Raw genomic sequence first — 27,442 nt, 5'->3', positions numbered from 1 at the left:
GAGGTTAGGTAGAGGCTTTGCAGCAACTGTACTTCAATTTGCCTTGCACCTGCAAGGTGCAAGCCTGTGTTGGTGGTGAAACAAAACACTCTGAGCCTCTCCCTTGTGCTGAGCCAAAAGCTCATCCAGCAAACCAGCCAAACGCTGTTTCAAGTCAGAAGTAAACTCTCCTTCCTCCTCCTGGTTTAACTTTAACTCAGAAATGATCCAATCTATCCCAAGGTCACGCGTTTGTGACAGTATAAGAGAACAATGTGATCACACAGCCAGGTTAGGGGGCAAACTAATTCTACTTCTCCTAGCTGCAGCATGTAGTTGAGTTGCTTGTGAAACCTTGACACCATGCACACTGATTTCCAATTCCCAGATGCTTTCACAGATGTTGCACTAATTTATTTTCTTTTTTTTTTAGCATCCAATGCTTCAGTCAGCCACAGGAAGGGAGAGTTTTTTGTAACTCTTGGTGCCTGAATTGCACAGTTGTCACTGTTCAAGAATATATTTATTGTAAGCTGAGGATGATCACCTTGATACCAAACAACCCTGTCCAAGGGTACAACTGTCCCAAAAAAGGTTTTATCAACCAGCTCCATGCTCCCAGGCATGTTCTTACCCCATCACTATCTGGCTGTGTAGGCACACAATTTTCAATTGAAGGAACTGATTCAAATTGATTGAACAACCAGCCTGGTCTACCTGCTCTGTTAATTGGACCAAAATAATTTGTGCTAAATTCAGGATAGGGATTTGCAATGTAGCTAATAGGGGGAAACCTTCACTTAAATGACTGTGGGCTCCTTGAGTAGTATTCTCCAAAATTTATCACACATCGTACAACCTCATTTTAAAATAAATCACTGTATTAATTAAAACTTTTTTTCGCAAAAAGCTTCCAACATACTGTAGTACCATCTAAGTCTTAGTCATGTACCTTCACTGTTGCTGCAGGCAAGAAAGATCCTTCCTGGCAACCTGCTTTGCTGATCTGCAGATGAAGGCTATAGGGAGAAATGGTCAAGAACATCAGCACTCTCCTTCACATGATCTGCAATGGAGTTGTCTGATTGTTTGACAGGAATGAAACAGTGAGAGTATAGATATATAAACAGTGCTTGTTGTACTTCTGATTAAATAATGACAAGAAATAAATCTTGTCCCCCAAAAGACTGGCTATATTAAGCATATTACTTTTTAGCCATTTAACAGTCATCCATGAATCATAAGCAATCTCTTTGTGGTATTATATAGACATATAGAGATAATTTCTCATCTTTACAACCTGTAACCCTTGGATTCCTGACAGAGCACAGGTAGGGCTGTAATAACATGAACTGGATGCTCTTTCTTCATGTTACTGACTACCATATATGGAGCAGGCTGTTTAGCAAGATAAGGAACATTCTGATATTCTGTTTATCACACACAGTGTGAGGGAAGAGTTCACACAGCCTTCTGTGAAGCTGGTGCAACTCTCTTCATCCCAAATCCTTCCAGTAAACTATGGCCTCTTACGTAGTTATCTTCCAGTAAGGATGCTGCATAATACCTTCAGTTCAATAATAAATACACAGTTATTTCCTTGCATTTGTCAGGAAACAGGAAGAGAAAACTGTTTATGCCCAAGAAGCATTTGTGTTCTATGTCACCTTAAGAGCTGTAAACTCTCTGCTCCTCAATGAGACATATGTTAATACACATTGCTATTTTAGCTTAGTCCTCTGAAATACCATCACAAAACATACTACTTTCATGGCTCTCTAAAGAAATGCATCATTAGGTAAATTCAAGTTTACCCATTTAGACATTACAGTTACAGTTGTCATGTTTCTAATTCACTGCTAGGAATAATATCTTTGTTACATGAAGCCAGGCAAGTTGAACTACTCAACACACTGAAGTGCATGTAAAAGAATAAAAGAAAGCATCCAACTCAAATGTGTTATAAAAAATCTTATTTAGATATCTTAAAAAATACAAGACATATTACATAAAATCAAACTGCTATTCATCAAAATTTTGCTACATATCCCCATTTAGATTGTGTACTGGCAAGTGTTAAGTAACAGTGGATAATCTCAACTAACATTTTATCCCAGTGCTAGCTGATAACTAGTTCAGCTTATCAACTCAATAGGGTAACAATATAAGGTTCTGCATTGTTAGTATTTACAGCACTGTAACTTGGAAAACAATATAAAAATTACATTATACTAAAGATAATAAGCAGTCTACACCAAGATGGTGAAATGGATTCTCCTCTTCTTTCTTCTCTCTACAGGCTTCAAATGATTTTCAGTGTAAGCAAGTACACAGAGCAAGGTCCTACAAACAGAATCTGTTCAGCTGCTTAATACATTAAACAAAACAGATTTATCTGTTAATGAAATACACTAATAACACTACATAACATTCCAGAGACATTTTGCTTTTTAAAAACTTTTATATTGAACAAGAATGTCTTCAACCACAATTCACTTCTAGGTCAGCAGCATTTTCGCAGAGCATCTGAAATGTCTTTTTTTCCCCCAGTCTTCAATGTAATTAAAATGCAGAAACGTTTCTTCAGACTCTCTTGTACAAAATAATTCTATTGTGACTCACATCCTTTCATCAGTACTATTAAAAGTTCACTTTTCTAAGATTAAACTCAGTAGGTTGATTTATTGGTCCTACTTAGGTTTGAAGAGTAAGAATCTGATTTCTTGGGGTATCTGCCTGATGAGAGAGACACTTGCATCCTCCGTGTTGTTCGTACAGTTCGGCAAATAAGAGCATATTTAAGGTTGTCTCTAAAGTCTTTTGAAATATAATAATAGACAAATGGATCAATACAACTGTTCAAAGTGGAAAGGCACAGCGTAATTATGTACCACGCATACATATAGCTCTGGCCGTAGCCTTTGAGGAGCAAATAGTGCACAATAATCAGCACATTGCTAGGTGTAAAACAGATGAGATACATGGACAGGACAACAATAATGAGTTTGATTGCTCTTATTCGTTTCTTCCCATCTTCTATGACGGAGGTACTCAGAGTCTTAATCATTAGTATGTATGCAACAGCAGTGACGATAGCTGGGATTAAGAAGAATCCAATTGCAAGTGAGAGGAAATAACTGAACATATCATGAGCCAAAACATTATAAGGCAACACATCATGGCAGGTAGTGATGTTAAGATTTGAAATATATACTGTCTGATTAACAAGATACAATGGAATGGTGCCCAACAAAATCAGTATCCAGATAGCAATGGAGACGCCCAAGGCAATTTCTGCTTTCTTTTTTGAATGTGCCATGGGGTTCACTACAACACAATACCGTTGTACACCGAGACATGTAATAAAGAGAATGGAACAGTACATGTTTCCATAGAAAAATCCAACAAGTACTTTGCAGAGACCTTCACCAAATAGCCAGTTATTGCCATTTAGATGGTATGCAATCTTCAGTGGAAACCAGACAATAAAAAGAAGGTCTGACAATGCCAAGTTAACCATATAAATCACAGCTGGATGTTTCTTCTTTGTTCGGAAAAAAAAGACCCAGAGGGCCACAGCATTACTTGGCAAACCAACTATAAAGACAAAGATATAGACAATGGGAAGAAAAACTGTAGTCAGCTTTCCCCTGAGGACTTCTGCTGCAAATTCATCCACTTTGTATGACTCTTCAGAATTATTTGCATTTGTAACTTTCTGACCAGCGAAACTTCTTCCTTTTGAACTGCTGGCTCCACTGTTCTCTAAAATTAAAAAAATAAGACATTGCTGTTACTGAAGTACAGACTTTTTGTTCTCTTAAAAAATAAACTAGATATAGTGATTTACTCAGAACATTTAAAGATGGCTTTATCAACAGAAAAATTAAGACCAATTTTCAAACATTTGACAATTTATCTTTCCTTTGTTTTATTATCCAAAAGACAACCTGTATCCTTATTCAAGTATTCTACCAATATGCTTTTCCATGTCACCAGTGATATTAAAAATGCCTTGTTAAATGGGCTATCAAGTGCTCCTACCACCTGAACAGTTACAGCAGAAAGTACTTGAAGTACCCCAGGGCTTCATTAGCTTTCCATATAGCAGTGCCAGATTACCCGAGTGGTGGGATTTATAAAACTTTGCAGCAGGCTAACATAATTGCAACAGAACCTTCCCCAGTTTAGATGGCCTGAAAATCAGGTATGCAGTAAAATAAGAGTGTTACCTTCAGACAAGCTAGAATTGAAACTCAGAATGAAATACCCAAAGCTATGCACAAGTGTAGGGAAAAATGCATATTTTAGTGTATCTGAATTGAAACGTGAACATACTAACTCTGTGCACGAAGATGCAATAGGGTCAGTCATCTGGGATCTCCTTCCAATTCACAGCAAGACAGTCAGACAATCTCCGCAATTCCTACTCGAAGTGCCAGGTGGCAGAGCTGACAGCTATGGTTGCTTCATACATAAGACAGCTGTACTACAAGTTTTGCTCTGCCTCTTTGAATGCCATGAGAATTTACAAACCATATGGGCGAGCCAGGTGTTCCTGACTGCTGTGTTGTATAGGACAGCCTTCTGACAGCCCAGTTCAAAACCCCTGCAGACACAATACAGCCCTCTCCTGCTGACAGGTTAAACTGCAGAAGCAGACAATGTCCTTGAACTCGCACCATTCCAAAAAGTCAGACATCCACTGAGCTAAACTGTATGGACATGGAAGTTGACTGTTTTTGGGAGAATTATTTTTAACCTTAACTCAGTTTCTCTCAATATTTGTGGATTTGTTTGGCCAAAATTCCCTACCCCCCTCCCCAACTGGAGTTATAAAGGAGAGTCTTCTTGAGCAAAGCAGGTTTGTGTACCTGAATAGTGCACAGCCATGAAGAGTGTTCAAGGATAACCCCTTTGTTATTCAGTAGAATTTTGATACAGTTCCACACTGAAAAAATGCTTACACCTTAAATTTGAAAGAATTTTTACTTAAGAAATATGTAAATACACAAGTATGTGTGTTTCCCAGCATAGGTTCTCAAAAGTAGCCCAACTTTGGATTGCTGTTTCTTTTCAGTTATAACTGCAAAAGTCTGATGTACAGTATACATTGATGTTCTTTAGACATTTGAATTTTTGAATAATTTGAATAGTTACCCTAGATCCACTTCAGCATGTGCCAATCTCCAGGACCAGGCAGTCTTCACTGGAAAACTGAGGTGTAAGAAAACTTTTTGCCAGTACAATGACATAGTCAAGTCTTTCCAGTAGACTTCATGAACACTGACTAAACAACTGCCCTAAAGAAAATTAATTCAACCGCCAAACAGTCATTTTGGTCTATATGCAGTGTAATTAAAACAAGGTAGAATTATATAAATCCTGCTCTCAGATCTTCAAGCTCCTTGATTACACCAGCAATACTGTTAAAGACTGGAAAGTTTAATTGTGTAATGCAGCAATATCCCAGGCCCCTAACCTGAGCTGTGAATAGGAGAAGCCATAAAACCAGCTTGAAGGACATAGCTTATGCAGATATCAGACACTGAAATGATAACTAGCTAAGCAGTACCACTTTTCTCAGCCTTACAGCTCAGCTGAGAAAGATCGTGGAGATACTTGGAAACAGACCCTTTATTCCAAGCTGGTAGCAGTTCTCAGGATACCATAATAAAATGCAGTGTACAATGCTATATTAAGCACATGTCCATCAGAAAGTGGTCGATATTATCAAATTGCAGTCACACTACTTGTATTCCATTCCAAATTATTGTAGAAAACTAAAGAGCAAATACTACCACTTTGTTCTTATTAATGTTTTGTGATCAGATATAAAACAATGCTTTGCAATTGATGTTCAAAGGTTAGGTCTAAAAAAAAAAAAGCTCACCAAAAACCCCAAAGTTAGTTAGTGTTACACACTACAGTAAGAACTGTACTAAAGTGAATGGATGGATAGATACATGAACCACAGACAGGACTTAAGACTGCAAGGCTAGTAGAAGAAAGACAAAGGTTTGTTTTATTCTATTTTAAAGACACAGTCAAACTAAATGGGTGAATTCCGAGATCGTCTTGATTTTATGCTGACTTTAGGTCGAGCCTCAAAAGTTCTGACTACAGACAGTGGTCAGCTTTTGTCAGCCCAACTAGCAGTAGGGAGACAGTGTCCTGTTTCTTTGCTGTTAACACTCCCTCACCGAACAGCCAATCCTTTGTTAGGTATGTGCATTTTCTACATCACTTCCTTACTCTTTCAGCACTTGTCGTTTTCCGTAACAATCGACCTCTTTTCCAAGCCGAATTTCACCACGCTTGACTCACACACAGAGAATGCAGTTGATTTGCTAATCTGCCCACGGGAAAAGCGTACTCTCCTCCCACAAAAGACTGTTTCAACACCTTTGCCATTTGTCCAGAGGATATAACCCACTACATACCAAACGCAGGATTATGGCTACCCTGCAGACACAAAAGCGACAGCAGCACTGAGTATCCAAAAATAACCTAGCTTAGGTCATGGTAGTAATAACCACACAGGACTAAGGTTAAGATCACCCCGGTTTTTGGATCTGCAACCCAGATTCGCCACAACGCCGTAATGGCATCAGCCTGTTTGAAAACTGCCGCAATAAGCTTCTGGCTTAGGACATCTCCCTTGGCTGGGGTGGGATCACACTTCACCTCATTTCACCTCCCTACTCCAGGAAATCAAGTACCCAGTTAGAACTTCGAAGAATACTTCTTTTCCCTCTCCCCTCTCCTCTGAAAATTCCAGACTCCTCACCCCACCCAGATCAAAGAACTAGGCTATTATAAGGCAGTTTAGTTTCAGGAACCCCGCTCTGAAAAACACAAATCTAGAATCTATACCTTGAGAAAACAGGACCTATCATACGCTTGGCTTCAATATTTACACAACCTTTACGCATATGCTTTTATTATGTAAATAAGCCCAGAATAAAGAATAGAAAGACACAGTGCAAAGGGTATGTGTAGATATGGCAATGGAGTTTATTATAAAAGGTAGTGAAAAATTAACTTTATGGCAGTGAAATATTAATATGGCGGTTTGGTTTTTCCCCAAACAGCACTTATGTTCAATATAGACTAATAAAGAAAAAAAAATCCTAGCTTTTCAGAGCTGGGTAAAAAGCAAAAACATGGTCCTTATAGTTTTTTTGTTTATCTAAAGGGGGGGCTATAAGAGGCTGTAGTGACAGAACCAGGAGGAATGGCTTTAAACTGAAAGAGAGTTTAAAGAGAGTTTACACTGAATAGTAGGAAGAAATTCTTCACTGTTAAGGTGGTGAGGCACTGGAACAGGCTGTCCAGAGAAGTTGTGGATGCCCCATCCCTTGGCCCCAGTGTTCAAGGCCAGGTCGGATGGGGCTTTAAACAGCCTGGTCTACTGGAAGATGTCCCTGCCCACGGCAGGTGGTTTGGAACTAGACGGTCTTTACGGTCCCTTCCAACCCAGGCCATCCTGCGGTTCTCTTTACAGCGGGTGAAGCCAAGCCACGCGCGCCCCACAAGCCCTGCGGGGGCCGGGAGGGAGCCGCGCTCAGCTGCTCGCCCGTGGAGCGCTTTCCCCACCGTCAGGGAGCCCGTCCCGCGGCTCCCGGCAGCCCCACTGCCACCCGCCCGAGTTTTCCTAACCCGCTCGACTCCGCGGGAACGTCTCCCAGTCCGCTCCGGGGTCCTCACATCCCAGCCGGGTCCAGACACCAGCCCCGCTGTGCCCACGTCCGCATCCCTCCCGCAGCTGAGGGGCGGCCAGCACGGCACCCTCAATGGATCGGCCGCCCCCGCTGGTCCCAGCCGGGCGGACGGCTCCGGTCCCCGTCAGCAGCTGCTCATCTCACCTGCAGCGGCGGCGGCCCCCAGCATCGCAGAGACCAGCAGCAGGCACAAGCCGCGACCGACAGCCATGCTCTCGCGCGCGCCAGCCACTACCGCTTCGCCTGCACTGCCGACCGGTTTCACCTGATACCTGAGCGGCGAAGGGCGGAAGGCGCGGCCAGGGCTGAGACCAGCCAGGCGGCGGGCGGAGCCCGGTCGGGTCGGGCCCGTCCCCGGCGAAGGGCGGCGGGGCTGTCCCTGAAATGGGGGAGGGTCTGGCCGGCGGGTCCCCTCGCCGCCCCGCAAAATGCGGTGCCCCGCAGCCGCGCGGGCCGGCGTTGGTGCTGCGCGTCGCCTCACGTCCCGCTCGGCCGGTGCCGGGGCGGAGCAGGTGCCAGCGCACCCGGCGCTTCACCCCCTCCACTTACGGCCCCGAGCCTGCTGGTGGGGCCCTGCCTGCGGCAGGTGTGCTGTTACCAGCTTGCTGCCCACTACAGCCGAGGAGCGCTGGTTGAGCGGCCACCACTGCAGGTGGAGCGGAGCAGGATTGTTCTGGGTCACGCCGGCTGGGGCGAGGAGCGTTTTGCATGAATGCATTACTCCAGCCGACTCATAGCATACTGTGTTGAGCATTCCAGGTTTCTTACTCATCCGTGTTATAATGTCACAGAATCATGGAATTTCAGAATGGGTAAGCTTGCAAGGGACCACAGAAAGTCATCTGGTCCAACCTCCAACTGAGAAGAGCCTGGCTCCATTCCATTGGCATTGTCCCTTCAGATATTGATAGAAATTGATGAGTTCCCCTCTCAGTCATCTCTTCTTGAGGCTGAACAGGCCCAGCTACCCCAGCCTTTCCTCATAAGAGAGGTGCTCCAGTGTCCTAGTCACCTTTGTCACTCTCTATTGGACCCATTCCAGGAGATCTGTGTCTTATCCTGAGGAGCCCAGAGCTGGACACAGCACTCCAGATGAGGCCTCAACAGGGCTGAGAAGATCACTTTCCTCAACCTCCTGGCAGTTCTCTTCTTAATGCACCCCAGGATACCATTGGCCTTATTGGCTCCAAGTGATAAAACTTTTTCAATTTTTTTCCTCTGTTGAGTGAATATGTTATGAATATACTCTATTTGATGTTCTTCTGAAAAAATTTTCTTCTTGAGGATTTTCAGTGATGGTCATGAAATACAGCTGGGAGTTGACATCTGTATTATTCCCATTTTACAGAGGAAAAATAGAGTACAGAGGGATGGAGGTCAATGCACTGGGAAGTTTTGAGTGTCTGAGTCAACATCAAGGGCCTCTTGGTTTTGAATCTTTGTTATAAGTTGCTCAAAGCACATACTGGAAGCACAGTTTCTATTTGTCATCCACCCACCTAAGACTGTTTACAGATTTCTCATCTAAGTCTCAGCCTCCTTGCTAGGCAGCAGGAAAGTCATAGCCCATCCCTCCAGACTCCCTCCCTGTCTCTTTCTGTCTCACTTTCAGTGCTATTTTGTTTGTTTTACCATTATAAACTGTTAGATGGGTATTTAATATCCTGCTTTTAATCACTTTGTCTAGTGAGTTGCAGTCTTCTCATGTGGCTATTTATCTAATCTCCCTTTACTGATCTCCAGAGTTTTTCTTCTCAGATCTCTAATACTAAGGAGTGATCAGTCATTCTCTCATCTGGTTCTGCTCTAGTCAATGCTCTCCTGCCAGTGCCCAGTCACAGTTTTCACTCTTTGCTTTCTCTTAATTTATTCAGTCCATCATTTTGTCCCCTTTAGATTCAAAACTTGGATCCAGCAACAGTGGAAAGGGTCTGAAAACAAGGGGAAAGGATTCATTACTGTTGCTAAACAAAATCTGCTCTGGGTTGTCCCATTACAGGCCAGAGCTGCAGCTGGAAAAGCCCTGTGGCTGTATGTAGAAGTCACTGCAGATGCATCTTCTGGAAATGCAGCTCTGGACTTTGCTTCTGTTGAGTGTAAGGAAATCATGCCAATTGAGATTTGTAGTTTGTCTAGTTTCTCACAGGTTGCCAGGAACATGTAATTGATGTGAAGAAAATCTCACTTCAAAATCTTACAAACAATTAATTAGATTCCCAAGCAATTAAAAAATGGAGCTTATAAGAGGGAATGTCAGGCAACTTTAATGTAGAACTATCAATCTGCGTTATGAGAGAAACCTTACTGCTACCTTTCAGTATTTAAGAGGGGCTTATGAGAAAGATGAGGTGAGACATTTTACCAGGGCCTATAGAGATAGAACAAGGGCTAATATTTTGAGATAAAAAGAGGGTAGGTTTATGCAAGATATAAGGAAGAGATTCATTTCTGTGCGAGTGGTGAGACACAGGAACATGTTGTCCAGAGACTTTGTAGATGGGACATCTTGTAACCATCTTTTCCAACCCAAATAACTCTATGATTCTATAAAAAATTAAGGGTATTTAGCATTTGTAAGCAGTTCCTGGTGCTTCATTTGTGCAGTGCTAACCAGGCTTTTGTACTGACTTTGTTCTATTTAATTTATTGAGAAGTTAGTGTTCCTAGCTAACACCTTCAGCAGAGATAATATTTGTTAGGAAGATTCCCTGTTTGTAGCCTATAAATGAGTTCTTTCTTATGACTTAAAAAATATTTAATAGAAACTAAAAATGGTCTTGCCCTTGTTCACCTCATCAGGACCTCTGTACAAAGTAATATCAAACCTTGCTGATTTTAGATGCCTGTATTGAAGATTTGTCAAACCTATTTGCAGTTCTAGTGTGTCATTTATCAAAGAGTTAGGAAAGAAAATGTAACAATTATAAATAAACACAAAACAATTGTGTTATTGGTCACACTTGTTTATCATTTAATAATAACTTTGATAACTACAACTGCCAGAGGAAGTCTAAGGACATTACTGTAGATGCTTATTAAACCTTAATTCTCCATTACAAATTGGTAGTTTCTTGGTGTTTGTGCTATATATTTTTTTCTGTTACAAATATATATGTATGTGTGTGTACATATATATATATATATATATATATATATACTCCTATGTTATACTATAATGAGTTGGGAAGAATCATCTTGCACTTTAATACAGTGGCTTGAAGGGAGCTTTGAACTTGCATGTCATTGGTTATCAAAGCATACCTCAAACTGACAAAAAGGTATGTGAGCACCAGCTCATAATTCCCTGCTCATAATTCTGTTTGTTTGGAGCACGTTATCAAGAAAGTCTCGTGCACCTTAGGGCAGAGAATGTCCGTGGAAACGTGCCTTCCCTTGCACTTTGAGTGGCTGCTGAGTGTGGTGGTTTTAACACAGCACAGGGCCTCCAAAGGGGACCTTCTGGGGTACACTCCTGAGGTTTTGAGTCATTTTAACAGCACAGTGATGTGATGTAATCATGAAGATGTGTGACTGTCAAAGATACTTGGAACCCTTTTATAAATTAGAACTGAATGGTTTAATTGCAAATCACTTGTCAGTACTCGTGAAGTTTTTGCTAGAATAAATGGGTGGGAGCATTTTCATTATATAGAGCTTGGTTAGTGTCTCCACCTGAATTTATGAATTCAGATGGCAGATGCGTTTTTAGTGTGCAGTGTATTGTAATCATACCACATCTGTTGTGGGAGAAGGTAAGGGATGGCTGTTCATGCCATATATCAGACACAAATATATGTATTTATTTTAAGGAGCAAGAAGAACTTCGTTCTGGAAGAGAGAGGAAATGGAAATACTTTTTAAAATTAGAAAACTTTAGTTTTTAAAGTTAGAAAATAACTTTTTAAAGTTAGCTTTAAAAATCAACATGTCTTGTAGGTCTGGCAAAAACACTTAAAATATCCTTCAAAGAATGCAACCAGTGTAAAGGTTCAAGGAGAAGGGTGAAGTTTGGGTCAAATGAAACAATGTGAGGAATTTAATTTTAGAAACTAATTTAATTTTTATTCAGAAGAGCTGGTGCATTAACTCTCTCCTCAGGGTAGCCACCTGGCATATTAGAAACTAGGAGAGCATCTGAGTACTAAGGTACAGCAAGGCTCTCCTTTAGTAGTGCAAGACCAGCGTGGTAAGTATAGTAAGTGTTTTGATAACTCATTTCAATTTGATGAAGCCCTTTATACTTCCTCCTTCTGTTTCTTATTCAAGGGCTTATAAAAGCCCTTGAGCTGTTTTAGGTAGTATCTCTTGCTTGTTTTCCTGAGCCTTTGAACAGATCTTTATTTCCTTCTCATTTCTAGTTGGCCTTGCTAGCAGGCCTATTGGGTACTACATAGCAACTGTCACTAGTGTCCTTGATGTTCCTGTGTGTCCATCAAGGAGCCTGGGAAGCAAGACAGTTATTGGCACCAGCTGGATATTTTTGTTTCTCTGGAAGCAAAGATTCATTTTATTTCACTCTGGTTTTAGGAAATTCCTTCCATTCTCTTTCTTACCCCATCTACTTCAAGATTCTTGCAGGCTTTTTTTTTAAATTCTGTTGTGCTGATGTGCTGTTGTTATTACTACTTGGAGAAATGAGTAGCAAGCATATTAATTCTTGGCATTTTGGGGTCACTGTGTTGGCAGAAAGGATTGGTAGTATCCTTTTTGAACTGATTCCTTCTCTGCCTTGTGGGCATATTATTAGCAGTCTGGAGTAAGGGTAACCCACTGTAGAAATAACCTACAGATATGCTAATGCATGCATTAGACTGACTACTGGCTTTTCTACTGCCCTTGTTCACTTCTATTATTTCTCCAGCTCCTACCAACCTGCAGAATTGGATTGCCTACCTCATGCATCTGCTTCCACCAACCCTTCTGTGCTTCTCAGTTTACTAGAAGCCTCTGTATTTTTTGAGTGTTGTTCTGCTACCACACAGTTACTGCTTCTCACAGAATCACAGAATATGCTGAGTTGGAAACCCACAAGGATCATCAAGTCCAACTCTTAACCTTGCATGGGTCCATCCCCAAGAGTCACACCAGGTACCCAAGACTATCATCGAAACACTTCTTGAACTCTGGGGGGGTCACACCAAGGTTCCCAGAACTCAGAAGAAGATTTTTTCCTCTGTCTTCTAGCTCACTTCTAGGGGATGCCTATGAAAAATGAATCCACAAATCAAGGGGAAAAGCAATGATTTATGACTGGTGACCAGGAAACATTTTTTTTTCCCCCTCAAGATCCCTTTATATTGAGATCTCGCCAAAAATACAACATACTGTGCAATGTTTAAGTAAATCCACAGCAAATGTACAGAGGAGAAAAGTATAAGTGGAGATGTAAGGATGGGCTGAGGAAGAGTTGTGTGAAAGGAAGAACAGTCTTCCTTCGAACAGCCTCATGAAATGTACACCAAGTTAAAGCTCTAGGCTTGTTTTAACTTAAACCATAGTCAGGTAGGTGCTGCTGCAGTGAGCAGTGATTGGCCAGTGAGCTGTGATTTGGCCAGTGCATTCTGCGTGTCTCGATTTCAGAAGGTGTTGGTTTCGATTACCTCAGTTTTATTGACATTATGTAAATATTGCACTGTAGATAAGGCTTTGGACAGCTGTAGGGATTGTTGAACTCTGAGAATTGTTGATGGCTCCAGAGGAACTTAGGATTTGCCCAAGCAATAATGCCATTCTCGATTGTGAATGAATGCATCCATCTAATGGCAACAATGAGATCCTGTGTGCACCAACTGAGCACTTGCTAATGCTGGGATCTGTCTGATCAGACTATCTTTTTAGGTTCCAAATGGTATTTGCAAAGAACAAAACATAAATTAATTCTGAGAGCCTCACGGAAGGTCTCTGTGACGAGTGTTTAGTTCATTTGAACAGATGCCCATGACATTTATGCACAACAGTGCTGACTGCTGTAATAGTTATATGAACAACTCCAACATTGTAAAGTAAAGGAGGACTCGGGAACAAAGCTTCTAGATCTGAAAACCCTCCTATTCTAAATGGTTTTTTGTGGTCACTTAACTAACTTTCTGTTTTTAGGACCTATCTCTTATTCATCCTTGAAAACTGACACTTGTAATAAAAGAATCACAAAATCAATGAGGTTGGAAAAGACTTCTGAGATCATTGAGTCCAACCTATGATACCATGTTAAATAATTAAAAGTCATAATTGCTTTAATAGATAAGAAAATATGTTTTGTTGAATCACAATATCATTTTCCAAAATGGAAGATAAACTGAATCTATGGTTTGTACAGTATCAATTTATTTCCCCTTTTTTATTCTGCAGTCTTTGGAAGTTTACGATACGCTGCTAGTCTGAATTGGTCTGCAAGTTGCAGGTATGAAATATGGCATTTTGACCACATTTCCCAACTAATTGTGAAAATTTTAACAGAATCATGCATTTATTAACTTCTGACTCCATTTTGAGCAATTGACCTGACTGTTTAGCTGATATGTCAGCATTTCCAAGTTATATACATGTGTTCCTAATTTATCAGTGATCTAAATAAGACATGAAAAATTATAACATTTCTAGTCATCATGATAGTGAAATATTGCAACTGCCTCTGGTAGGAGGATGAAGGAAAAGAAAATTACTTGAAAGGCCAAAGTGTTTTTTTTCTCACAATGTGCATGGACTTGCAGTATCCCATACCACCCCTGTGAGCTGGCCCATGGTTGGAACAACTATATAAGAATCATGAGATACTCATCCAAAAAGAGGCAGAATTTTAACAGGATCAGTTCTCTAGTCTGGTTGATGGCATTCTTGTGTTGATGTAAAAGAGGGAGTGTTTCAGGTATATGCATAAAAACTCCAAGGGCACTGAGTGGGTCAGGCAGTTCACATGGCAGCAGTCCTGGCTTGTGACATTTAAATGTACACGGCATTAGAGTTCAAAAGGCAGAACAAGTAGAAGGAATTGCTGTTTTGGCATTGTCTGATTTGGCAGGGACTAATAGCTTGGTTTTGAACATACATAGTTTCAGTGTAACCCTTCTCTCTACCTCTAATAAATGCTGTTTCACCAGTTCGTTTTTTGAGGAAGTCTTGCCATCCTTATCATTGATGGGGAAGGGGACTGCTTTTATCCTGCTTAGGGGTTACTTATTAACAAACGCAGAGATTGGAACTATTTCTTTAATTATTTTATCAGTAGGATTGGGGTCTGTCTAGAAGCAGAGCCCAGTGTCCACAAAGAAATGAGTTTTATGGAAAAAGCATGTCAGTTGGCCAGAACTCCAGAAAGTTATTTGGAAACACCCCATACTAAGAAGGACGTGAAGAGATCCACACAGCTGAGTCACAGGCTTTCCACACAGCCATCTTGTCTGTTCTCACAGTATTTATTTAGTGTGGCAGGATACACCCTCATCCCCTTCCAGTGTCTCAACCCTCCTCCCAGTGTCTGCATGATGGGGAAAATCACAAACCCTTTATTATATTCAATACTGTTAATTGGCTCAAAATTGAAGACTACCACCATATAAAAAAATCTAGTGTTATGACCAAAAATAATTTTATTATTCCATCATTACATTTTGAGGAGGGAGTTCAGTTTTTGCAAATAACTATTTGAGATTGAATTATTTAATTTCCAATTGGATTAATTAATTTATTTTTAAGTTTCATGAACAACATAGTCATAGTTATTACTCACATTTAGAAAAATACTTTTTCTTCTACTTAGCTGAAATTTATCAAACATTTAAACTCCAGATAAGTAGCAGTGTCATGATCTAGATACCGATTATGAAAATGCTTAGTCCATGTGTGTTTAGAAGCAAAATGAGTAGAGCTGTTAGGATTTGCAAGTTATTTGGTGCATGTGCACAGCAGCCACTTTCATCATTGAAGAGGTGAAAGACTGCTAGAGGATGGGAAGGACAGAAAACTGCTGTCTTGCAGCAGTGCCATGCAGGAACTTCACTGCAACCTCTAGATGAAACATTGTTCCTGTTCGGGCCCAGACTTCTTTTGGGGTGGCAGGAGGAAGTGATTCCACACAATACTATACCCCAACAACCCTACCCTGGTCTCCTGAGCACAGCGTGGCAGTACCAGAGCCCACTGCAAATGTGGAGCTATTGCTGCAAGGCACGGAATCAGGAAACCTTTTCCCCTCTTTTTGCCTAAAACCCCAGTGTCTTTCTGGGGTATGCGCAGTGTAGAAGCAGAAGTTCGATTAATCAGCCCCTAACGCAAGGAGAAAGCAGCTAATTCCTTCAGAAGGGGTGAAATAGTTTCTTCTGACAGTAGTGCTTACTCCAGTTGTGCTGGATTGCAACAATCCTAGGAACTTTTCACTCCTTTGGTGTCTAGGTGACTGCTTCATGAAGTGAGATACTTCACCCCAAGATGCAGGCATAACAACATTCAGGGAGAGCCTGTCCTTCACCAATCCACTTTTTTTGATGGCCAGTTGTTTCCAGTTCCCAGGTAGTGGTGTACTTGGCACAAGCCAGGGTCTCTTACGGAGGCTTCACGCCCCTGCTCATGCTGAGGTCCTGATTCAGTATCCACTGGAAGCCTGGGCTTGGCTTCTGCAGACACGGTTCCTCCTGGGACCTTCTTTCTCAGGGAATCATAGGATGGGTCAGGTTTGGAGACAACCACAGTGGGTCATCTGGTCCAACCTCCCTACTGAAGCAGGATCATCCCAGAGCACATGGCACAGGATCGTGTACAGGTAGTTCTTGAATATCTCCACTGAGGGAGACTCCACAACTTCTCTGGGCAATCTGTTCCAGTGAGGTGCTCACCTGCACAGTAAAGAAGTTCTTCCTTATATTCAGGTGGAACTCTCTGTGCACCAAGTTTCTGTCCATTGCTTCTTGTCCTATTGCTTGGCACTATTTCTGCTGCACTTAAGGCATCTAAGCTCACGATTCTGGCTTTTGCTGAGTGAGGAGCTGTTTTTGCCTTTTTCTTTCTCCTTCATAGCCAAATATTTCTGCAGCAGGGTGAGGTTGGACATCTCCTGCCAGTTTCCCTCACAGCTGGGGGAAGTTCTCTCAGGCTTGGTCATGAACTCACACCCACCAGCTTCCTTGCTAAATCCAAGTAAAGCCTTTTACACTACAGTTATTAATTTTACCTTGGAACAATATGATCTTACCTCTGTATAGTCTTCTAGCAGTCAAGAAATGTCTTTTGCAAAACAGTATAAAAGGCTGAAGTGCAAGAGCAGCAGTACTTTCACTTGAATTCTGTAAAAATTCTGTGTGGTTGTTACAGCTATTCAGTGTATTCACTATCATTGCTGGGTTTAATGGCAAATTTTCAAGGAACATGGGTATGAGAATTAAGGAAGTCTAAATGTTTCACAAATGTTTGCTCAGTGAAAGGTATATTCCTAGGCTTGCAAAGGTAAATTCCCCATATTTAATTCAACATATCACTTGACAGTGACAGCTTCAACGTAAGCCTTATTACTGTGCATTTTCTGCAAAATGAAGCACAGTGCTTCTCTACCTATCTGCCAATCTGTGGTTCCAGGGATTTGAAACAAAGAAAATGTTGGATTTTATTCTCCCCACTGTGTTTAGGCTTGTCTAGGCTTTAGCAGAAAAGCTGGTTGATCTGGTTTTTCTAGGATGGAGTCATTACTGTATTATCTTTCCTGACCTGGTAAAAAATCACTTGTTTTTTTACAGCATGCACATTGTGGTCTACACATGAAAATAATTGAAATATGATTAAATTACATCTACTTATAAATTACATTTAAAATATGTAATTATATACTCAGTACTGTATACTCACGGGAGTATACAGTGAAATATTGTATGAAGATCTGAAGAATTTATGAAAAGTAAGTAGATGATTCAGGTAAAGACCTATTCCAAAGAGCTAAAACTCTTGGTGTCTGGCTTCTGACTCCTTGCTAAGAGAGGGCTCTTGTTCCTGCCAGCCTCCAGCACTGGGCAGAGCAGCAGAAAGCTGCCCCAGCAAGCTTGGACCTCTGAATAACTGCAGGCACAGGCTGACCCTGCTGGAGCAAACCAGCTTCCTTATGGCCTTATTGGGATTTATAAGTATCCTCTTGCGGAAGAGAGGTCAAGACAATTCATACCAGTGGAGCCGGGGGACAACATGTCCTGCTGTCTCTGCTCTGTAAGAGCCTGACACATTACTGCCCTATGATTGCAAAGATGAAAAATAAAACTCCAACCAGCATGAGTATGCTTTGTAGTATGATTCCTGCAGGCACTGAACTGGGGCCCTTGGTGCCTCAGGGCTCAGGTAGAAACTGCTGAGGGCTCAGGTAGAAACTGCTGAGGGTATGCAGCCTGCTCCATACCTAAAAGACATCAGGTGTCTAATTCAAATCCTGTTTCTGCTTTGCCATTGGATGTGGCAAAACATAGTTCTTCCTTGCTCTCAACCTTCTTGTCCCCAAAAGAAAATCTACAGAGAAAGAGAAGGAAGAGGAACAATCCTCTTTTTTACCCATTACCTTTGAGGACTGTGAAGATCTAGGATCAATGTGTAAAGGCGATTTCAGCTCAGATATTTCTTCATCCTAAGACAGAGCTCCAATCACCAAGTTAAAAGGTACTGTAATGTTTGAACATTTGGCATCCTGTTTATTAACAGTGACCTGGCAGGATGTGACCTAACACTACAAAATCTTGAAAAATGTGAAATAAAACCATGAAAGGTCAGACAGGACAAGTCTTTCTAAGAGTGCTTGGTTGTGGAGCTGTAAAATAATGTAAAAATTAATTTTAACTAGTATGTATATACCTTTTTAAGCCTGTCTCTTTAGTTCCCAAAACACTACCACATACCACGCAATTGGAAAAAACACACATTTGTTGAAAACTAGACAGTAGTAATGGCATGTCTGTAGTTGAGTTAAGAAGAAGGTGTTGACAGTTGCCACCCAGGTTTATACTACCTTGCAAGTAATAAGCATCAGGTTTTCATTTATTGTTTGTACCTTGAGCCATTAGAATTTATATAAGTTGCATTTTAAAGGATTTTTACTTTCTTCTGGGAAATCCAGGATTTTTTTTATTTTAAACAAAAGCTGGATTCTGATGTAACTAAGTTCAGCATTAAAAATTCAAGAAAAGAACATTAAACATAAATTAACATTAATATAACATTAATATAAACATTAAAGATTAAATAGAACATTATACTCCTCATAATAAAGCCTCTTGGATGGTAATTATCAGCTCTTCAGGGCAAGGATTGCATAGTATCTTACTCAGTAGGTGCAGTGTTTTGGCTTGAGTTTTCTAGGTGCTATCAAAATATACATTTGGCTCATTTTTAAGGAAAAACCCAGCCAGAAGTGAAGAAATGAAGAGGTAGCCTGGAGGGATGCCAGTGTGTGCTCATGTCAACACTGAGCTCTTGTCACAAGAGTTCAGTGTGCGGAAGGCACCACGGATACACATCGCTGCCTGTAGCTTTCTCTTTTGTGTTTGCTGTTTCCCCACCCATGTGTAAGTATTCCTGTTACAGTAAAATGAGTCAGATAATACTATGCCATATCTGCCCTTCCACAGGATACAGGATCCCTTTCCCAATGAACAATGGCTAAAAGAAGGGAACTGAACATCTCTCGGTTCACCTAGTAAGCCTTTGCCCAAGGGCACCATCTGCATCTTCTGGTGATTTTTAGCAGTCAAATACAAAACAATATGAGCTGAAAGACTGACTGGTGGGAAAGAAGACCAGCCTGGCTGAACTCAAAAAAAAAAAAAAAAAAGAGTTTATGACCTTTGGAAGAGGGGCAGGCAACTCAAGAGAATCATAAAGGTTCCATGAGGATATGCACAGAGAAAATAAAAAGAACCAAAGTCTAACTGGAACTTAATTTGTCTACTGCGATAAAAGACAATAGAAAGTGTTTTTATAAATACATTCACACCAAAAAGTGATCTAAGGAGAATCTCCATCCTGTAGTGGATGTAGGGCCAAACGTAGTGACAAGGGATGAGAAAAAGACTGAGGTACTTAATGCCTTCTGTGCTTCCAAATGAAGCCCTCATAATCCAAGGGAAAATGGTCAGTAACCTACTACACCACTTAGACACTTAGACACACCACACCACTTAGACACAGGTCTAAGGAGCCAGATGGGGTCCAAACAAGGGTACTGAGGGAGCTGGTAGAACAGCTCACTGAACCACTTCCCATCATTTACCAGTAGTCCTGGCTAACTGGGGAGGTCCCTATGACCTGTGTATGATGGTAGTCAAAGAGAGGCTCCTCTTTTGGACAAGAGACCTGAGGGCTGTCCTCTGCAGTTTCGGCATTTTGATTGCTTCCAGAAAAGTTAGTGGGACTGTACTAAATAATTAAACTTCTTCCATCAGCACAGGTATGCTTGCTGTTTTTCCTTTCACCCTGACTAGGAAGGGACTTTGAGATATATGCAGAGCATTAAGCTGAGCTCTGATCTGTGCATTTAGATAGGAGGAGAGTCTATCTGTGGTGCCAACTGAGTAACCTAAAAAAGCTGCACTTCAGCACATGGTTAAAAGCAGGGCAGACCTTCAGCAGGTGAAAGACTGCAGTCCTGCCCAAGACTGGGGCAAAGAAGGGAAAAACCTTTGAATGCAATAGTGAAAGCTATTGAAAAGGTGGAAATCTCATGGCTATTAATGATTGCTACAGCCTCGATTTAGATAAAAAGATAATTTTCTTTAATGAACTGCTCAAGGGTGTTTCTATACTATCAACTTTTTCCAGCCCTGTTTATCTGTGGAGTCATAACACAGTGACAAGAAGCACAGCAAGAATAACATGTGGAAGGAAGTAATCTGCAAAACAGGTTAGTGTTTGGCTGGTTATGAAGTCATGCTTCCTACGTGGCACTGAATTTTACAGTAGCTATTACAGAGTGAGTGTCACTGACACAGTTGGCAATTCATTCTGCTGAATCTCACAGAAATTGTATGGTGTAGCAATTTGCCCTTAATTAAGGAAACACTTACACTTGATAGAACTGGCTACTACACCCTACACACAAGCCCATGATACCAAAACCAAGATATGTGCAAAATGTGTTGGTGGTGACTCCAACAGAAACCTCAGGAACAAAGCCTAGAAAACTTTTCTGGATAGAACTCTGACTACACAACAGAAGGACCTATAAACAGAGAGCCCTGCTGTTGTCTATCTAATACGTTCGATCTTTGTGCAATGAAGATTTTTAGTGCAATGAACAGAATTGCCACAGTAAACACCCAACTTCATCATTTGTACCTGTGGCCAAGTTGTTGAGAGAAGACTCTCAGCTAGGCACAAAACGTAGAACACAGTGATTATGTGGATGATTATGATTAGATTTATTGCTAATGCAATAATATTGCCAGTGAAGTACCTAAATAACCACTCTGTCATTTATTGCAATAGATTATAGTATAATCAGGTCATTGTCACTTCTGTTAAGTCAAAAGCTTCAGTGAGACTCCTTTGCTTTCTAAATTTCTCTCAGAAGTCTAGGTTCAGCTAGGGTGACTTACTCTCAGATTGGTCAATAGTTGATGTCTAAAGGGCTATAATACATGGAGGATGGCCCAGAAATGTACAGGTTTAGTACCTTTGGTCTTGGAGAATTCACAATTACAAAGCAACAAAGCGCCTATGTAGCTACTTAAGGATTTTATGTCTGTATAGTAGTGCTTTTTACTTGCTCTCCAAAAGTGAGTGTTCCCTACAGGCGTTCCTGCCAGAGGATGGATCCACCCAGAAGCTACCTACAACATTGGGAGACCAGTTTGCCCAGCTGACCCAGTCTTCATCAGCACTTTACACCCCTATGCAGGCTGATGAGCATCAAAGTCAATTGAAAACATCTCTGCTACCCCATCTCTGGAACTCATTATGCGAGCATCCAGTTCTTTCCGCAATATGTGTTCTTATCTTAGGACAAACAATATTGGCCATCAGAGGAAAAGTGTGTGTGGGGGAGGACACGTGTGAAGACCTGAACGTCTTTCTTCACCATCACAGTACCCTTCTAGATGAACTGCTTGCAACACTCAATAGGGTTTTAGAATAAGCAGCAGAGGTACTATATGTGAAAACCAAGGCTGCCCTGGTCATAGTAAAATGAAGCTTCTTACTATGCTTCAGTCAAAACATATTACAATTGTATTCTTGTCCAATACAACAAGTGAGAGTAAAAAACACTCCAGCCTCTTACAGAAAGGACAGCAATGCTATTTGTCCCTACTTTTGTCCCAAAACATTTGTTCAATGACTTTGAGGATCTACCACCACTTGCAAGGACCCTCACACATGGTACTGCAATTGAGGAGAGTTCACAGATCATGTGAGAACTTGGTCCTAATAACACTGAGCTCGTTGGTTCAATTCCTGTATGGGCCATTCACTTAAGAGTTGTACTCAATGATCCTTGTGGGTCCCTTCCAACTTAGAATACTCTATGAATTTTGCTTATAGAATGAGCTTCAGATGTTTTTCTATGTGAAATTTGTTCGCACTGAATTATATTGAAAGATCATCCTTGAAAATTTCTTGCTTTTGTTGCATGCAGTCTCATTGCTGCAGGCTGTAACTTGTGGTTTGCTAGAGAAGCCCTGGTTTTAGTCTGTGGGGCTGGCTGTTGTTACCAGTGTCATTATGAAAAGTGGTTGACTCTGGTTTTATGGCTCAGAAAACATCTGCTTTCTGTACATGAGAAAGAAAAACAGGAAATGCCTGCTTGATAGTGCTGCTGTCACAGTGACAGCAACGGATTAAAATAAATCTCTGATAAATGACTAACACATAAACATATACATGCATTGCAGCGGGTTGTCAGGTGGGTTCCCAGCTTGCATACACTTCAGAGTGGCTGTACCTTGTGCATTAGCAGCATTTTGTATGATTCCTCTGGAATCCCACGTGCCTGCAAGTCCCAGGCCAGTGGAGAGGCTGTTCCAGTTTACTAACTCAAGGATAATGCCAATCCCAGCTCTATGGTCCCACTCTCCTTCCCTGTTAGAAGCAGGGAAGGGCCTTCCTCATAGGGCCTTCCTCCCTCCTCCTACTCCTCCCCTGTTAGAAGCAGAATAAATCTGGGCTGTTTGTACGTTGCTCATGTAGGAGGGGGAAGTGATGAAGGAAAGCTGGAGGCAGCTGAGGCAGCTAATTGCTTTTCTTTGGCACCATGACCAAGAAAGGTTATTCTTCAGTCAACGTAAACTCCTAAATTAGCCTATCCAAGGTCACTCACATAGGCAAACCTACAAAATCTTAGGCAGGAGAAGACCACTTGCTGCCTCATTAAGCTAAATCTTGTTCTCTCTCACCACAGGTGGCTAAATCTCAAGAGCTGTGCCTGGTTTGTGGCACAGGCAAGGCTGGCACCTGCCTATTAACAGGGGCAGGAAAAGTCCTTGCCTTGCATATGGTAGAGGAGGCCCAGGCTCTCACTCTCAGGCATGGCTGTCCCTGTGCTTGAGGTCAGAGAATGGGCAGGCTCCTGAGCCCGAGAAAAACATGAGGCACAACCTTGTTTGCTGCACACCCTAGAGCTTGTACGCAGCAGCATGTGAGCCCAGGCTCTAGTAGAAAGCTTCGGCCTTGGTGATGGAGGAAGATGGAGGCTGCCTTCATCCTGCCTGCCTCTCCTACTCCTCCTCAGTTTGGGTGTGCAACTGTGCTCATGAGACTTGGTGGGTAGGTGATTGAAGGGTCATGAGGGCCAGGACAGCCAAGCCACAGAGGCACCTGCTACCACCCCAGCTGTCCCCAGGGTCCTGGGGGTTGCTTGTCCCCAGCCTGAGCTTGGGGAGGTGCTGGGCTGGGTACATGAAGTACTCAGTGTAGCTACAATTTGTCTGCTTGCTCTGCTGAGTAACATCTCACAGTTTTACAAGAATGGATTGGCCTTTCTTTAATGGTTTTGAAAATCATGACGATTAGAGAAAATCTAAAATCCTATTTAGATTCCAGTATCACCATCCAGCTGCTACAGGCACCTCACTCCCTTGAGCACCTGGCTAAGCATGCAAAAGTTTAAAAGAAGATAGTGTTAATATATTTTCATCTACCACCACCACCTGCGTCTCCTAGAATGCTTCCATCAACGCTGTCTCCACACAATCCTAAACATCCACTGGTCAGATTATGTGACTAATACATCTGTTCTAGAACAAGCAGCAGTCACAAGTACTGAGGCCATGTTACTGAGAACACAGCTGTGCTGGGCAGGGCACATCTCCAGGATGAAGGACCACTGCCTCCCTAAGATCTTGCTTTATGGTGAACTTGCCACCGGCTGCCGCAAGAGAGGAGCCCCTGAAGAGAAGATACAAGGACTCCCTGAAACAACATCTCAGACTTGGCCATATTGATCAACATAACTGGTCTACTCTGGCCTCCAACCAGGAGGTCTGGAGACACACCATCTATAACGCTGCTGATGCCTTTGAGAAAGCACGCAGGATCACTCTCGAGGAGAAAAGACAACGCAGAAAGAATTGTGCCTTGCAGAATATACCACCTAAGGAGTCTTTCTGTTGTGCCTTTTGCAACTGGACATGCCTGTCTCATATTGGCCTTTTTAGCCACCAATGCGCTTGCGACAAACGTGGGTAGAGCCCTCCCCAAATCTTTGTTCGCAAAGCCTAGCCATGATGATGATGATAAAATATTTGCAGAGTTTCCCATATATTCAAAAGAGAACTGTAACCCTCATCTTCTGGGCAATGCTTTTACAGACCTTAGTTTACCCGCAGTGCAAAAAAAAGAGCACTGAAAGGAGAAGTGGTTTCTTCTTGAAGCTGTTCTTTGCTCAGTATGATTTTTATGTGCTAGCCTGGAAAGGGGGGTAAGGAAGTTAAAAACTAAAACATCTTGTTTCATTAGAGTACAAACAGGAGATACTGTGATTAAGCAAAGATAAAATATTTTGCTGAAAATAGCAGTAACTCTTGATGACTGATTTTCAAGTTAAGAAATATTTTCACTGCTTTCATAGAACATCAGTGCACTAGTGATCTCAGTTTAGAAAATAAAATAAGAACATACAAACCTGGAAAGCTATCCAGAATGGTTTGAAGTACACAAAATACTGTCTTTTTTTTCTGCACCACAATGTATCAGTTGGCCAAACGAAAGATAATATACTTTTAGAAAAGCATGTCTCTTAAGCAGTTTTAACATTTGAAATGTAATTTTGAAAGAATTTTCAGTAATAAAACTCAGTATCTTTGATGCAGAGATATAAAAGGGTTAGAAATACTTTAATGAAAAATGTCCATATAGCTCAGCAAATTTACATATATGTTTCATCTAGTGAGGGAAATGCATTAAGTCCCTCCTTACAAAATTTTTTACTAAAGATAATATTCAAATAACAGGAAAAAAATGTTAAAGCAAAGTAAGAGATATAAGCTGAATTTTAGAGCTGCTGTAAATATAATTTTCAGTGATGGGAGTACTATTCTGTAGTATATTCTATTCTTACACCTCCTCTTAGCTTGTGTTTGAATGACAAAATCAGAAATCTTCAGAATATATTTCATTTCCTTGGTGATTAAAGCTGTGATAAATAACTAGATATGTTATATTCTTTGCTGAGTAGGATTGCTTATGCCTTTTAGAGTCAGAAAAAGTGGAGATAAAAAAAATCTGTGAAAATAAATTGAAAGAAATCCTACAAATGGCACTGATATACAGGTTTATTCCTTTTGTGACCTATGGGAAAAGCATTCAAGAAAAACATTCTTGGAAGTATTCTGAAAGAGGGAGACTTATAAACACTTGAACAGGCAGATAAAACAATGTAGAAGTTTGGGTCACAGAATTTTCTCTCTCCTTCTCTCTGTTCTTCCCCATCTGGGACTGAGTTCTCAGTACATCATGCTTTAGGCATAGCATTCATGCTATGCAATTATTCCAGTTACTCTAGTTGACCCATTTTTTGAGCTTAATAAATTTCTTGCATTCTGTGGTTCCTACAAAACATGTCATGTGTGAGTGGTATCACTTTACTAATCCACAGGTTTGCTGCAGGCAAGAAGACATCTTCTTCTATTTGGCTTTGCAATAATATTGATGAGTAATGAAAGACTGGAATAGGCAGTAAAAATTGCTTATTTTAAAAGAGAAAAAAATAAGAGGGAAATCACAGGAGTGACCATATCAGAAAAGAAACATTTAAAGCTCTGAGTTAAGTTGTAATGAGTAAGGACTAAATTAGGTGGCAGCAAACCCTGTATGATTTGAAAGTAGGCCTCCAAGGTATCTTCCTATGTAAATGATGATGGGAAATGTGAGGGATATTGTCTCAGACAAAAAACACCCAGTGTGGAGGGAGGTTTCAGTAAACAGGATATTATAGTAAGAGGTGGCAGTGACAAAACGCACCCTTCCAGAGCTGGATGCCTGTTTCCAGTTAAGTGCTATTCTGCAGGAAAGGAAGTGTTCAGCAGTATCATTTCCCATCAGTGATACCACTGGCTTCTGTACCACCATATCTCCTAGCAGGTACACAGGGTCCAAAGGCTCCACACCCTCTGGAGTATAAGCTGAGTACACGGACTTTGGTGCCTGAAACAGGCATTTGAAAGGTTTGTACTTAGTAACCTAACCTGCTTCCTGTGCTGCTGCTGATGAATTCTCTTTCCATTTTGTATGCCAAAAAATTGAATGATTTAAACATATATCTGAAGAAAAAGAAAGAGCACTATAAGGAGCCAATAGTGCTAAAATATTTAGAGATAATCTGTTTCTGAAAGTCTATTCACTTATTTTCCTTTTCTGTGTTCCCTTCTGAGGGTAGCAGCAGCAAGGGAAGCCTGTGATCTCTAGCTGAGTTGAAGGGAGAGACATGGTGAGCCAGTGCGAGCAGGCTGTCAGCCCCACTGGAGAGTGAGCTGGGAGCCCTGTGCCCACGCCCTGTGGCACCACCTTCACTGTTGCCTGGGCACATGTGCCTCATCCATGAGCATGAGAAAGCATACATGAGAACTTCCCTAGGATTGCTGCCTCTAGTACATAACAGCGTGGCACAAAAAAATACTGGAGATCAAGTTGCTAACACAAAACCCAAATAAACGATCAAAGACAAGGACAAGTGTCTTTCCCAGGTCTACTATGGAATGAAGAAGAATTCGACTCAATGTAATTCATTTTTATTTTGTTTTTTATTTTAGGCTGACTTTATCAGCTCTGACCTTGATAGAGTCACATTGTTGTATGCAATGCATTTGAGTTAATGACATGTTTTAATGTCAGCCCCTGCTTTTTAGTACAGAGGCTTGTTTCTGGCTACAGGCACTGCTACTGTAAGGCTGGTAGTACAAACATAAGAAAAATTATTTCCCAAAACTTTGCTGGCCCTTTTTACAGGTTCTACTTAAAATAAAGTCACCTATTTTTCCAATGAAATTCCAATACTTTTTCACCTTTCCAAATCTACATAATTGTTTGAGGGCTAATCAGTATTTTACAGTTCAGCATGACACTCAGATCTGGTTCCTAATGGTCTTCTCCCCAACAAGTCAAATTAAAACAGTCATATCTAGTCATTTTAATGCTCTCTAGCGTTAAGTTGGATTATGGCCTGTTATTTCTTCACCTTCCCCAGCTGTATTAGCAATCACTAAACTATTTCTATAGCACTTGCAAAATGCAAAATATAATGAAAAAGCACTTAATGTGCCTCATTAATTTTAAACAAGTAAGAGGTTACA

The 27,442-nt window shown here is 41.2% G+C and overlaps 1 protein-coding gene across 1 annotated transcript; it reads right to left on the bottom strand.

The window, feature by feature from the left end:
- Positions 1-1,709: 1,709 nt before the first annotated feature.
- Positions 1,710-8,143, bottom strand: F2RL1 (F2R like trypsin receptor 1). The gene is made up of 2 exons (XM_018070220.2): positions 7,848-8,143; positions 1,710-3,744 (listed from the first exon to the last, which is right to left on the bottom strand). The coding sequence occupies exons 1-2, from the start codon at positions 7,912-7,914 to the stop codon at positions 2,648-2,650; spliced, it is 1,164 nt and encodes a 387-aa protein (XP_017925709.1). The 5' UTR covers positions 7,915-8,143; the 3' UTR covers positions 1,710-2,647.
- Between the last annotated feature and the right edge of the window lie 19,299 nt (positions 8,144-27,442).

This window comes from Manacus vitellinus, unplaced genomic scaffold (genome assembly GCF_001715985.3).
Source record: "Manacus vitellinus isolate BGI_N305 unplaced genomic scaffold, ASM171598v3 scaffold_18_pilon, whole genome shotgun sequence".
Lineage (NCBI taxonomy): Eukaryota > Metazoa > Chordata > Aves > Passeriformes > Pipridae > Manacus > Manacus vitellinus.
Note: the sequence above shows the minus strand (reverse complement) of the source record. Positions and strands in the feature narration are given on the sequence as shown.